The 14,273-nt window shown below is 56.7% G+C and overlaps 2 protein-coding genes across 2 annotated transcripts in view; one reads left to right on the forward strand and one right to left on the reverse strand.

Moving 5' to 3' along the window:
* Positions 1–458: 458 nt before the first annotated feature.
* Positions 459–5,652, forward strand: SYT12 (synaptotagmin 12; the record flags this gene model as incomplete). Its single annotated transcript, XM_084287337.1, has 7 exons — positions 459–495; positions 2,462–2,655; positions 2,751–3,143; positions 4,176–4,391; positions 4,485–4,605; positions 4,710–4,843; positions 5,479–5,652. 7 exons carry the CDS (start codon positions 459–461, stop codon positions 5,650–5,652), a joined length of 1,269 nt encoding a protein of 422 aa, XP_084143463.1.
* A 2,513-nt stretch (positions 5,653–8,165) lies between these two features.
* IGHMBP2 (immunoglobulin mu DNA binding protein 2) overlaps positions 8,166–14,273 on the reverse strand; it is a 41,371-nt gene continuing 35,263 nt past the window's right edge. Inside the window, exons 11-15 of the mRNA XM_084287179.1 lie at positions 13,854–13,948; positions 13,378–13,501; positions 10,722–11,543; positions 10,285–10,469; positions 8,166–8,493 (exon numbers count right to left, since the gene is read on the reverse strand). Coding sequence (XP_084143305.1) covers positions 8,296–8,493; positions 10,285–10,469; positions 10,722–11,543; positions 13,378–13,501; positions 13,854–13,948 — 1,424 coding nt within the window. The 3' untranslated portion in view covers positions 8,166–8,295. The remainder of the gene's footprint in view (positions 8,494–10,284; positions 10,470–10,721; positions 11,544–13,377; positions 13,502–13,853; positions 13,949–14,273) is intronic.

Consider the following 14,273-nt stretch of genomic DNA (forward strand, 5'->3'; position numbering starts at 1 on the left):
GGCATCTCCGAGCCCTGCTGCTGTTTTGGGATGCTTTGTGACTCTGTTACTTTCAGAAAACCCTTCTCCTGGACCCTGTTGCCCTTAGCAGAGGTCTGCCAGCCACATCAGGCTACCAGGGCCTGATACCCCAATTGATCGATAGCCCAGCTGAGCTGGAAGGTGGTTCTCACACCTTTAGCCACCAGGCAAATGCAGCTCTTCCTCCCTGGCTATGAGCGTGGTTCAGGTCTAGTTTGGAAAATTGCTCGTGTTTAAGCTGTCTCTCACATAGAATTCACCTGGGAAAACCCCTCCGGGTGAGGAAGGTAAGAGAGAAAAGTCACCAAGTGGCTATTCAGCATCCCTGCTTAGAAAGAAAGAAAGAAAGAAAAAAAAACAATATATATTTTTTCCTCTTACCCTAACTGCTTTTCCCTGTGCCCTGCAGGCTGTCCCGCTAGCGGGGAGTGCTTGCCATGGACAGCGACCACGCGGGCAGGTACCGCCTGAGCGGTGAGTGCTTTAAGGAGCTCGGGGAAGGGATTTGGGGGACGGGCTGAGCCCTTGGTGCTGGCACACACAGCCCCACAGGAGGGCTGCTGGTCCCTGCTGCTTTCAGCAGCAGCCCCTTAGTGTTGCACGTGAGCATGGAGTTAAATCTTCTGACTTTTTTTTAATTGAAAAAGGAAAATTAGTAAACTTTGCAATATTAGGCACTCTGCCCTAAAAAATGGGCAGATACTTGTAGGAAGTGGGTTTAGAGCACAGCTGGGTTTTGTACCTGGAGTTGTTCAGAAGCAGGAGGCAGAAAGGGTTGGGTTTTGCCCCCGTGCTATAGCGGGATGTTGTGGATTTGTCGAGGCTGGCTGCCACCGAGCACCTCTGTGCTTGGGGGTGTGCCAGGAAGAGGGGAGCCACAGCGCTTCCCCCAGCACCATCACCCCCGGGGATGCAGGGGTGTCCTGGTTTCAGTTAGCACAGAATTAATTTTCTTCCTAGTAGCTGGTGGAATGCTGTGTTTTGGCTTAGAATGAGAAGAGTGCTGATAACACCCCGATGCTTTAATTGTTGCAGAGCAGTGCTTATACTAAGCCAAGGACATCTCAGCCTTTGCTCTGTCCTGCCAACGGGCAGGCTGGGGGGTGCAGTAAGAGCTGGGAGGGGACAGACCCAGGACAGGTGACCCAAACTAGCCAAAGGGGTATTCCATACCATCTGACGTCATGCTAAACAATATATAGGGGTGGCTAGCCGGGGGGAGGGGGCCGGACTGCTCGGGGTTAGGCTGGGCATCGGTCAGCGGGTGGTGAGCAATTGCATTGTGCATCACTTGTTTGTACATACTATTATTACTTTCGTATTATCCCCATTGTATCATCATTATTATTATTGTTATTATTATTTTTGTTATTTTTTTTTTTTTTCCTGTCTTATTAAACTGTCTTTATCTCAACTCACGGGCTTCACTTTCCATTTCTCTCCCCCGTCCCAGAGAGGGAGGGGGGAGGGTGAGCGAACGGCTGCGTGGTGTTTAACTGCCGGTCGGGTTAAACCACGACAAGGGGGATGCACCGCAGCCCTCCACAAACATAAACCCTGTTTGTGTGGGGATGGAGGAAGCCGGGCCTGGCTCCTGCCCTGAGCTTTTATCCCACGAAGTCCCTCTGGGCTGCTCATGGTCCTTTCCAAGGACCAGAATTCACTGCTTGGGTTACAGACAGCCCTCCTGCCAGAGCAGGTCGGGGGCATAAAGCTGCAGTGGGACGCAGGCACCAGCCTGGCTTCAGCTCCTGCCTCCGAAGCCGCTGCTGAAGGCAGGAGCACGGCGGCGTGACGCAGGAGGCAGCGCTGGGGGGCCCCCGGCAGCGCTCAATAATCACAAATCTCTTCCCCTCCTCTCTCGGCTCCCCTCCTGTTCTTCTTGTTAGGCTGAGCCACCGGCGCTGCTTGAATCGCTCGGGCGATGGAGGCTGCTGCAATGCAGCACCGACGGCTCCTGTGCCATCACAGCCGACCCAGTTCGCAGCCTCCAGCCGGGCTTTTTCCTCTGCATCCCCCATCACTTACCCTTAGGGTTCTTTTTCCCCCATTTCCATTTTTTTTTCCCATTCCTATTTTTTTTTTATTTTTATTTTTTATTTTTTTTGGCATCCCGAGCAGTTCCCTTCAGCATGAAGGTGATGCGGGATTGCTGCGAGCTGCCAGGGGCTCCCTGCGTCCCGGGGGTGCTGCAGCCACTCCCCGACATTACCTGTGGGGAGCGGGGCAGATATTCACCCGCACCTCACCTCCCAGGGGCTGCCTGGCCAAAACTCTGCCACTTTAGGCTTGCCCACCACCCTTTTTCAACCCGCGGGCAGCCTCAATTAATTCCCAGCCTCTACAGCTGATCCTATATCAAGGGGATGAGGAGCTCCTGGCGGGGACGTGGCCGAAGCCCCCTGCGTGGGTGGCTCACGGTGCCTCTGTCCCCTTGCAGTGGCCGCCAGCCCGCCGCGCTGGGAGGTCGGCATCTACGCCGCGGGAGCGCTGGCGCTGCTGGGGATCGCGGCCCTCAACCTGTGGAAGCTCTGGCGCTCCGGCAGCTACCCGGCGCCGTCCCCCTTCCCCAACTATGACTACCGCTACCTGGAGCAGAAATACGGGGCGGCGTGCTCGGATGTCAAGCACAAGGTAAAAAATGAACAAATTGGGGGTGGAGAGCCGGGCTCAGCGCTGCTCCTGAGGTGATCTCGGACCAAGTGGTGGTGATCGCTTCTCCTTCGCAGCGTGGGGCCACCATGGGCTCACAGCGGGGGCTGGAGAAGACGTCGCCCGTCCGCCAAGCCAGCCTGCGGGCAGCTGACACCTTCGAGAGCATCAACGAGCTGGGGAGCCTGGAGCTGATGAGCAAAGACCTGGGGCTGGCCCCCTACGGCCCCTTGAAGAAATCCATCTCAGCCGACTCGCTCAGCTCCATCTCCTCCATCGGGAACAACTTCGGGCAGGACGTCACCGTGGGGCAGGTGGAGGTGTCCATGGAGTACGACGGGAAGGCGGCCACCTTGCACGTGACGCTGCTGCAGGGCAAGGACCTGCTGGAGAAGGAGGACACGCGCTTCGAGTCCTGCTTCATGCGCATCAGCCTGCTGCCGGCCGAGCAGATCGTCGGCATCTCCCGGGTGAGCGGCTCCTTCCCCAAAAACCCCGCACGGGCAATATGGGTGTGTAGGGTGGTGACGGGTCCTGGGGTGGAAAGGGGTCCGGGCTCACCTGTGCTGAGTTTGGGGCTGGTTGCAGGGTTTTTGGGTGGTGGGGGTCCCGGATGGGGTACTGGGGGGGGATGAGTCCTGGAGTCCCTCTCTGCATGTGATGGGGTGGCCAAAAATTTTGCACAGACAGATAAAAAGGCAACGGGGCTGCCTTGGTGTTCCTGCCTCCTTCTTGCAGGCATGATCAGAGCTGGTTTTGGGGGAAAAAAACCTCCTTTATTATTATTTTTTTTTAGAACACCGCAGAAGGTGCTCTGGGAAAGCAGGAGCCGCCAGTTGCCTCTTGGCAACTTGGCTTTTTGCAGAGGGATTTTGGAAAGCCTCTGGGTCCGCCAGCTTGATTTTATCAGGCTGTTCCAGAAAGGAGCAGAAATCCCCATCCCACCGAAGAACCCCAATTCCCTGGGGGTGGAGGCGCACAAAAAGACAGCGAAATATTTTTCCAGCGCTCGTTTAAGCCCATTTTTCCATCCTAAGATCAGGTTCTGTATTTACGCTCTGGAGATATTTATTATTTAGCATCATTATTCATAATTTACCAGCCCTATTTACCCTCTTTTGCAATCCTGAGACAAGTCATAAAGTCTTTTTTTTTTTTTTTTCCCTTTAATGCTCTGCAGTACCTGCTTTTTTGTTGTTTTTGCTTTACTTTTAAATGATGGCTACAATATCTTACAGTAGCTTTCATCCAGACGTCCCCCAAACACAACGTAGGCTGCAGACCGAGAGCGATCAGTGCTATAAAGCCAATTTTCTGCAACTCTGCCTTTCCCTCAGAGGCACTTCAATCCCCTGGGGACTGCAGAGGTTGGGCAGAGCTGATGGGGGAGCGCGGGGAAGTCTCCTTAGGAGGTCTCGGGGGCGGTGAGGTGGGCAGAGGGGATGGTGGTGGTGGTCTGGGGGGCTCCTCTCCATCCAGCCCCTTGGCTCTCCCCGTGGCAGATCCAGCGGAGCGCCTACGCCGTGGCCTTCGATGAGCGCTTCTCCATCCCGCTGGACCCGGCGGCGCTGGAGGAGAACAGCCTGCGCTTCTCCGTCTTCGGCATCGACGAGGACGAGAGGAACGTCAGCACCGGCGTGGCCGAGCTCAAGCTCTCCGACCTGGACCTGGCCCTGCGCCCCTTCAACGCCTGGCTCTACCTGCAGGACATGAACAAGGTGAGCGGGGTGGCGGCGAGGCTCTGCGTGCCCGGGTTTGGGGTGTTTCGGGGTTTTTGTGTCCCTCTCCTGGAGGGCTGGTGTGTCCCGCAGGCGGTGGACACGGTGGGGGAGATCCTGCTGTCGCTGAGCTACCTGCCCACGGCCGAGCGGTTGACGGTGGTGGTGGTCAAAGCCAAAAACCTGGTGTGGTCCAATGGCAAAGTGACCGCAGGTGAGCAGGGTGCTCATCCCCGTGTGTCCCCGTGCTCCCTCGGGGTGGCAGAGCCACCCGGGGAGGTCGCTGGCTCCACGTTGAGGCTGTTCTCTCCTGAGCAGATCCCTTCGTCAAGGTCTACCTGCTGCAGGATGGGAGGAAGATCAGCAAGAAGAAGACGGCGGTGAAGAGGGACGACAACAACCCCGTGTTCAACGAGGCCATGATCTTCTCGGTGCCGGCCATCGTGCTCCAGGTCTGTCCCAGCCTGGGGGTCCTGCTCCACGGGGCCCCAAATCCCTGTGCTAGGAGGGGAGAGGGAATCGTAGGGGGTGTGGGGTGGGTGTATGGTTCAGCAGGGAGCGTATGGATGGGGTGGGGGTACAGATGTGCAGGAATCGGGTGAGGTTGTGTGTGTAGGGATGGGCATTTATGATTTTGGGGTGTGGGGGAATGTGTATGGATGGGGTATGGCTGTAGGAGGGCACGTGTACGCGCAGGGTATGGCTGCTGGTGGGATGTGTTGTGTGGGGTGTGTGGGGTAGGGAATTCATATAGGTCGTAGGTGGGTGCATTTATGGGTTCAGGGGGTGTGGGGTGAGGCAAGGTGATGAGTACATGTGGGGTGGGAGGTATTGGGGGTATGTAAAGGGTAAGGCTGTGTGTGGGGATGGGCACACGTGGTTTCCCAGTATGTAGGGGGGAGGACGTAGGGATATGTGCACGAGGGGGGCGGGGGTGTAGGGGAATGCACGGGGTTTGGGTGGATGTGCATTTATGGGGTGGGATGTATATGGGACGGTATTGGGGGGGGGAGGGCACATTTCTACCTGCACGTGTGGTTGGTGGTGTGGGGATACGTACACACGGCGGGTTCTGCCCCCCCCCTAGGACCTGTCCCTGCGGGTGACGGTGGCGGAGAGCGGCGAGGACGGCCGCGCCGACAACACAGGCCACGTCCTCATCGGCCCGGCGGCCAGCGGCATGGGCATCACCCACTGGAACCAGATGCTGGCCACGCTGAGGAAGCCCGTGTCCATGTGGCACCCGCTGCGGAGGAACTAAAGCTGCCGGCGGGGGGGAGCCCCGCGTGCCCCCGGGACCCTGCGCCCCGACGGCGGCTGAGGGCCGTGCCCAGAGGTCTGGGGCTGGCCCCAAAGGGCAGAGCTGCCGGCACGCCTCGGCCCCAGCATCCCGCTGCCGAAAGCCTGGACGGGGAGGAGGATGGAGAAACTCCTGTCCGCGTCTCTCTTGCCATCCGCATGCGCTGGGAGCTGCCAAGGGACCCGCTGAGGAAGGACCAAAACCAGCAAAATCCTCCCCAAACTGCTGCCCGGCTGCCTGCCAGGCTCCCGAGCATCCTGCATGCCCTCCCCCCCCAGCCGGGCTCCTCGGACCGGTGGGGACCCCAAACGTGGCCTCTGGGGACCGCTGGGGGGAACACGACAGGCTGCTTCGGAAGGCGCTTTTGGGGCAAGCGAGGGGAAAATGCCGAGGGGGGCGACCAAGGCCGGCACCGCGCGGTTTCTCTCGGCACGTGGGGACTTTCTGTTGGGTTTCGGAGGGGTTTCGGTGCACTGCGCCAGGGCTGAACCACTTCAAATTGCAAGGAAGAAGGGAGAAATAACAGCAGAAAAAAAAAAAAAACACACGGTTGTTATCTATCTTTTCTTTCCTTCCATTGCCTTTCCAGCAGCATAAATCAAGGAAGATGCTGCTGAGGGGTGTCAGGACTTGACGAGTGGTCTTTAAACCCCTTGGGTTTGAGGTCGAGTCCAGCCTGAGTCACCCCCTGAAGGTTAAATGTGAGCAGGGGCACCTGTCCCCACCCCAGCCCTTCTGCCAGCTGAGATAACCCCTGAGCTGCCCCTACAGCAGGGCCAAGTTCAGCAGGCACCAGAGACCCCTCCCCAGTTCCTAATTTTTAGGCCCATCTCCTGTTTCAGGGAGAAAGGAGGGGAAAAAACCTCTTTGGGCACTGTCTGCTTGTGGGCTCCTGTCCCCAGCAAGGTTCCCTGCGTGAAGTTAGCTTTTTTGGGGAGCCGATTCCCCCCCTGTTTTTTGGAGGCTGACAGATGGAGGGAGCTGGCAGGCAGAGGATGCTCTGGGGACGCGTCCCATGCTCGCAGCAGAGCCTCGGCTGGTCTCTGCCTGCAGAAAACCAGGCAGGGAAACCCGTGTGTGTGTGTGTTGGGGGGGCTGTTTGCCACGGAGCTGCCTCCACGGGGTGGGCTAGGTGAGGGATTGGGTTGCTTGAATGATTTGAGCTGGGAAAAAAAAAAGAATATAAAAGTGTGAATGAGCCATTTCACCCTGATTAAAGATAATACCACGGTGGTACCCTGAGCTGGCAGTGATCTTTGCTCCTCTCTCTTCCCTGTCTGCCCGCTGTTTTGGCACGAGGCTGCGATTTCTCTCCCCCACGCAACCCCTCGCGTGTGCTGCACTGGCTCCTTCCCCCGTGCGCACCCAGCGCTGCTCGCAGAGGCACAGATTTTCTCTCTCCCACGCTCTCCCTCCTCCCCACCTCTCCCCCCAGGAGCCCTCCCGGTCCCATCTGCTGCCACCACGCCGCTGCCACGTGAGCCGGCGCCGTCCCTCGGCGAGCTGACACATGGCTGGCCCTGGGGACTGGGGCACGAGCCAAGGGATGCTCAGCATCGCTTCTTGTTGTGTTTATTTTCGCGCAGCCGGTACTGACAGGCACTGAGATTTGAGGGGAAAAGCGTGCTTATTAGCTACTTTGCCTAGTATTTGGGAAGAAAGAAAGAAAGAGAAAGGTTTGCCTAACATGCAGCCCCTGCAAATTGCTGAGCTTTTTTTTTTTTTTTTTGGGTCAGGATGAGATGAGTGCGTTCCCCTGCTGTTCAGTGAGGCTGAAATCGCCGGTGGGCAAGAGCTGCAAAGCTCTGAAATTCCAAGGCATGTATGGTTTGGTGGTTTTGCTGCTCCTCTTCCAGGCCCTCCTCTGTGCAGGCTTCTCAGCAGCTCTCCCTTCCTCCTAGAATGACTTGTTTGCTGCCCTGGGGACAGTAAGTGGCTTTCTGAGCCACTTCTTGGGGGTGGTTCAAGAACTGTGGTTCATCAGGACCTCCTCGAGCCATTGAGGAGAGGGGCCAACGGCGCTGGGGGCTGTGGAGGAGATGCTACGGAGCTGAGGCTCAGCAGGCAGCAAGTGGGGTGGGGGATGGATTATTTCGGGGGGTACAGGGCCAGGTAATGGGTCCAGGAGGGACAGGAGCTGGGAGGGCAGAGCTGGAAGCATCCATTTCCTTAGTCATCCTCCTGAGAGGAGAGGGTCACCTGGGGCCTTTCAGTTCCTCCCCCCCTACTGCCCACAGGCATTTATCATTTTGCAGGAGCAGGAGAAATGTCACAGTGACAGCTGATTGCTTTAGGTGTTCTAATATCCCTCTTTATTGGCACGCTGCAGCCTCTCTGTGTACATCCATTACTTTGTCAATAAGGGTAGCTGGGGCAAAGGAAAGTGCTCTCCTTCCTCCGTAGCAGCTCCGGGGTTTCCAGAGGCCCGGTGACTCTTTATTCAGCAGTCTATGGCACGCTGGCTCCAAGCTGTCTGCCACCCAGAACGAGCTCCCCTTTCCCTCTGGGGCTCAGCACCACCCTTTAGTGCATCTTTGGTGTTCGTAGCCTGAGCTGTTAACCCAAGAAAAGACCTCGGTTGCTGGAGAGAAGTAACCAGCACCTTCATTTCTCCTTGTCTTTCTTTTTGCTCTTTCTCTGGCTGGTCAGCTCGCTGAGCTTCTTGTCCAGGCGGCGCTGGAGGTGGGCTCTCTTGGTGGGGTCCAGGGATTTGTCTTTGGAGCCGCTCCCAGGGTAGAGAACCCCTTCCCTGCTGATCCTCTGCCGTGCGTGCGCCTTGGCCTTCTCCCCGCAGCCGTGAACCTGGGGAGAGAGAGGAGGGACACGGGTGGGAAATAGGGCACGTGTGGGAGCCTGGTGTTTCTGTGGCTGGAGCCTCGAGGTGCTCTCCCACCTGCTTTGTGCTCCCTGAGACCGCTTCCTATTTATTTATAGCTCCCCTAACAAGAAACAAAAAGGAAAAGGTGATTTCTTTCCTTGCGGGATCGGCACAGCAGGGAAATCACCCTTTTGGCCAGCTGAAGTATGGCTTTCACGAAACTCCCAATGTTTGGGGGAGACTCCTGCTCATCACGTGAGGAGCTGGATCTTTTATGGTTCCTACGTGAGAGTTGGGAACAAAACTGAGCTCCCGTTCCCTGATGTTCTCAGTACAGGAAAAGGAGTGAAGCAGGACAGGTGACTTGGGAAATGAGAAGAGCTCTTTTCAGCCACGTTATCTGCCTCGCTAGGGTAGTTTGGGCTGTGCGATGATAGAAAAGGTATCAGAAGGCTCGTTCTGTGCAGGTGAACCTTTTACAAAACCGGCCTGCACTGAAGCACAGGATGTGTTTAAGGTGACCCAACCACGTGTTAAGCTCAACACCAGCTTGAATCACCTCCACCGGGTCTAAATTGGCTCTGAAAAGTTCATCCCTTCTGCTCAGTCGACCCCCAAATCATTTGATGTTTTCGGGAACACAGACAGAAGACAGCAGCTGGTTCTCTCTGTGCCCTGATAAAAGATTTCTGGCCCTGCTGCTGGGGCAGGTCAGTGGTAGAGAAGAGCTGTGGGCAGTGCCTGGCAAGCTGCTCCTGACCCTGCTGATCCCCACCGAGGGTCAGGCATGGGTAGAAGGTCCCGGGCTATTTGCCAGACGACCTCTAGAAAAAGGGCTGAGCTTTGAAAGGGAAGAAAAACTCACTGAAGGGGATTTTATCCTTCCAATTGTTTCTCACTGGAGTTCTCATTACAATTCAACAGGAAGAGGCGATTCTGCAAGAAATAAATTCCCATCCCACCCGGATTGTGAATGACCATAAATACAACTACTCTTTGCCATGGAAACAGATAGCAGTTGACAAGGGGAAAATCTCTGCTGATGATTTATAGGTCGGCTTGCTGAATGTTGCTAAGCCCTGGGAGGCTCCACGTGGCCAAGAGCTACGCTTGGGTGGTGCAGGAGGGGAGCACAAGGCTGTGGATGAATGGAAAATCATCACCTCTCAGCCCCAGTACTTCTCACAGCCTCCAACCAGCCACATCAGCTCTGCCTCAGGGGCTCAAAGCCCAGGGCTGGCTGATCACAAAGCATCATGCTGCCAGCCCTGGAGGTTTAAACCTACCTGTCTGCCTCAGCACCAAAACTAAAAGATAAAGCCTGATAACGGTTTAAGCTTTGTCTTCTTCCTTTCTTTCTACCCAGATCTGAGGAGGAAGGGGCTTTCAAGCAGCTGTGGAAGTATGGCAAGGAAGAAGACTAAAGAAGGTCAGAGGTTAGGAGGAAATTCTTCACTCGGGGGGGGGGTGAGGCACTGGCACAGGCTGCCCAGAGAGGTTGTGGGTGCCCCATCCCTGGAGGTGTTCAAGGCCTGGCTAAACCTGGGCAACCTGGTCTGGTGGGTGGCATCCCTGCCGTGGCAGGGGGTTGGAGTTGGATGATCTTTGATCTTTGGCCACCACCAGCCTACTCTTGAGATGGTTCTGCTTTAACCTCCCTGCAAGGAAATCTTTCCTGGGGAGCTTAACAGGGACGACTCTCTGGTTGAAGCTGTGCTGCTGGGCACGTCCTACTCTGCTCGAGCCTCTGGGCAGCTGCCCGGCCCCAGGCGTACCTCGGGGACGTGATGGCTGAGGCAGTAGCGCCTGTTGCAGTAGAGGCAGAGCTGGCCCAGGGTTGTAACGCTGGCTTTGCAGCGGGGGAAGCCACAGGTGTTGTCAGCTTTAATGGCAGCAGAAATCAGAGCATCAATATCTTCTTCCGTTGCGCCCTCCGCCCCGGTTTTGACTGCTGGCTTTCCTACAGACAGGGCAGAAGAGACACGGGGAGTTAGGCACCCACTTGGAAGCAGAGAACAAACCCCAAAAAAACCCTTGTGATGCAGCTGCTACGAAGCAGCACAGCTCCGGGGAGCCCCTTTTGCAGATTTCCAGGAGCCACATCCCAAGTGCCCCACGCACGTGAGGTCTGGAGGCAAAGCCAAGGGGCTTAAGCAGCAAGACCCAGCCAAGCAGGATCATAAACGGTGCTGGTTGTGAAGCAAGGACCTACCTTTGGCCTCACTCTTGTCTTTCTTCTTGCTGCCACCTTGAAGGCCAGCACCAGGCTCCTGAAGCTTCCTTGCCATCTCCTCCCGTCTTGCTTTCTCCCTTTGAACTCTCTCCAGGTGCAGGCTTTTCAGGTCCACTTTTCCCGAGCCCTCGCTGCTTCCTCCTGTCTTGACAGGGGCAGGACCTTCCCCAGGAGGTTCCTGCAGCTGAGGAAGGGGACGCTGAAGGCTGGGGGTGGCAGCTGAGGGGGCTGGAGGCTGCCCAGGCTCTTTCTTACGGACAGTAATGTATCGCTCCTTTCCTTCCCCGCTGCTCCCGTGCTGCAGCCCGTGCTCCTCTGCCAGGAGGTGCACCAGCATCCGATCGTGCGAACTGAGGGACGGGGGGAAATCCAGCTGGGCCTCGCTGCTCTCCAGGAATGCCAGTAGCATGCTTTTAAACGTGTTTGTAGCATCTTTTGTCCTTGGGCTCTCTCCCCCAGGCCCGCTGGTGCTCGGGGAGAAAGGCGTTTCTTGCTTCCGCGGAGCTGCTTTGGCAGCTGCTGCTGCTTTGGGCTTCCTCCCTGTGGCCGGCCGTGCCTCGGGGGGCTTCGTGCCCTGCCGCCGCTCGCCCTGGCTCTCGTGGGAGTAGTTCTCGGGCACGAGGCCGTCGAGGTACTCGAAGGCCGTGCGCACCTCCCCGTGCTGGCTGAAGTAGGCCACGAGGCGCTGCAGGAAGCCATGGCTGCTGACGGTGCGCGTGTCGCAGATGACGGCCACGTGGCGCCGGGCGCGGGTCACCGCCACATTTATCCGCCGGTCCTCGGCCAGGAAGCCCACCTCACCTGGCAGGGAGAAAGCAAAAGGCCCCCCCAGGTCACTCACCAGGTGTCTGCTCAGCACTGTCCGTGGGTGCAGGGCTCCTGACTCTGGTTTGTGGCCTGAAAGCCACACCCTGGGGTCCCTGCTCCTCCCATGGGGTGGGGAGAGGGCTGGGTGACACCCGGAGCACACGGGGAGGAGAAATATCTCCTGGGTAGCCCAGGATGTGAGATCAGGCTGCGATGAGGAAGGAAACGCCTAGGGAGCGATGTGGAAGAGGCTCCCCTTGCACCAAGAGAGCTGCAGGTGAAGAAATCCGAAATTCACCACCCCAGAGGAGCTCCCCCTGCCTGCCCCCAGGCTCCCGGTGCACGCAGGGCTGACAGTGCCAGGCGTTTAGGCAGCTCTGCAAAATTTGGGTCTGCTGTCTGGCTACTTTGTCGGAGAGAAGCGAAGAGCTGGCAAACACCAGGATGACTCAGTGAGGATCCGCTAGGGAGAAGGGCAGCGTGGGCGGCTCTCGAGTTCCCAGCTCCTGAGGATGAAGAGGAGGCCGGCAGGGAAGATTTTCCCTGACTACAGGGGCAAGGTCAGCCCCTCTGACCCAGCACGAGGGCTTCCTGCTGGCTCCGGGATGGCCACGCAGGGATGGGCACTGCTGGGCACCGTGCCTGGCTTCCCCTGAGCTGAGAAATGCGGTCACAGAATAGGGGAGCTTTTCTCCCTTGGGTCTCACAGGGTGCTAACGGCATCTCTCACATCCTGTGCAGACCAGAGCCATGCCCAGACACCACGAAAAGCTGCTCGTGCCCCTGGAAAGGGACTGGGCTGAACTCTGCCCGCTCGCTGTGCACCAGAATGGGGCCGGGGGCCACATCCTTGGGAGAGGACACCAGCTCCTGCTGAGCCACTAAGCAAAGGCGAGGTGAGTCACTCGTGAATAGAGACTATTCTTAGTCCTGCACCCCACCTCCATCCTCCCCCCGGTGCTGCTTTTCTTGCTCCAGGCTTTCTTTAAAAACACCAAACCACCTCCCCCTTCCATGCAGCCTTTCCCCCTTTTTTCCTTCCAGACATCAGCCCCCCACAGCACACGCTGGCTGTCTCGGCATCAGCAACATTAGCAGCCGAGTCAGTGCAGCGAGGGCTGTGCCTTGTTTGGGGTTTGAAAAGGGCAGCGAACCCCTTGGGGGAGAGAGGTGGCTCAGGGGGCGATCCCACATGTGCCCTCTGCTTGAGCTGGCTGCCACAAAACCCCGTGGCACGGGCTGATGGCTCTGCACAGGAGCCTGGTGGCTCCGGGGCTGCGGCTTTTTTCCAGCTATTAACTTCCCCTGCAGCCACCCATAAGAAGAACTCGATTTTCCGCTCCAGATTTCGCTTCCAAAAGGAGCATTTTCTGTGCGTGACTTGCAATGCCAGCTCCTACTTTCTTCGAGCGAGCGACCCAAAGCGGTCTCCAAGCCCCACGGATTTCCACCTTCTGCATGAAGCGCTCAGCACTCCAGCAAGCGTGGTGCTAACCTGATAGGTGCCACACCTGGGACTCCAGTTTAATCATTTCTGAGGCCTCGATTCTGGAAAACCAAGCAGTCCTGGCTGCCTTTTTACCTGCTGCCTGGCATGGGAGCCTTCCTCTACAATTGTGACAGCAAATGTGTTCATTTAAAAAAAAAAAAAAAAAAAAAAGCTGAAATGGAAGCTTCTTGCCAGTAAACTGGTGCAGAGCGAAGTGCTAGAGACAGAATTGAAATTAAACCACAGCACTTGGCAACGAGACCGGTGACCTTTCAGCAATCACAGTTCCCATTTCTTCCCCGTTCCCGACGGAGTTGCTCTCCAGCAGCAAACTCTTACCCTTCCTGTTGGATCTCACGAATGACAGGATCACTGCCTCCTTCTCTCTCCCTTGGAAACCATCAACTGATTTAATTTCCAGCTCTGGGTACCTGTGGCAAAGGTGTTCTCTAAGCATGTCCACCTGGAAAAGACAAGATACATCACGTTTAAAGAAAAGCCTTGGGTGAAAGGCATTAAAATGACATTGCTCTGGAGAAGTGCCTTCCTCTCAAATCCACAAGGACGAGTGCTTGCATCTCCCAAGTGCTGGCTCTTGATGCTGGGAGTGGAAAATAACCCAGCTCTCTGACAACACCTCCGTGGCCTTGAGTTGCTTAAATTTTGAGAAGTTGGCCATAAAAGCCTATTATGAAATTTGGCTTCTGCTTCTGACTTCCACCTTCCTCCCTCTGAGGATATTTTGGGATCCCTCCTCGAAGTGTCAAGGTTTGAATCCAGTACGGTGCACGTGGGGAAAGAGAGCATCATCTCACCTGGAGGTTGTAGGGGGCTACAACAGCGATGTCTCGTGCCTTCACACCAGCTTCCACCAGAGCCTGGATGTGCAAACCGGCCAGCTGCACCTCTCCTAGGGCACAAAGCAGAAGGGACAGTGACGGGAATGGTTTCAGGCTGCTGAAACCAACAGCTTGGGAGTGCTGTGGCTTGGAGAAGCTTGCCCACCTCCTCTTAAAAAGGGAGGAAAGACCAAGACAAGAACTGCCTGGGGTTCAGCGCTGCATGGGAGCAACAATTCCCAGCCTGGCCTGCTTGGACAGATGGTGATGTGTTACGCAGCCCCACTCCTGGAGCTGCACCGTCTGCTTCTTGCCTTGCCAAGCCACCAGCTGTCTATGTTTATGCTTAGGAAGAGAGCTTTCTGAACAACCCCTGGCTTTCCCTGGCCCTCCTGC

Source organism: Netta rufina (assembly GCF_964035555.1).
Source record: "Netta rufina genome assembly, chromosome: 5".
Classification (NCBI taxonomy): Eukaryota; Metazoa; Chordata; class Aves; order Anseriformes; family Anatidae; genus Netta; species Netta rufina.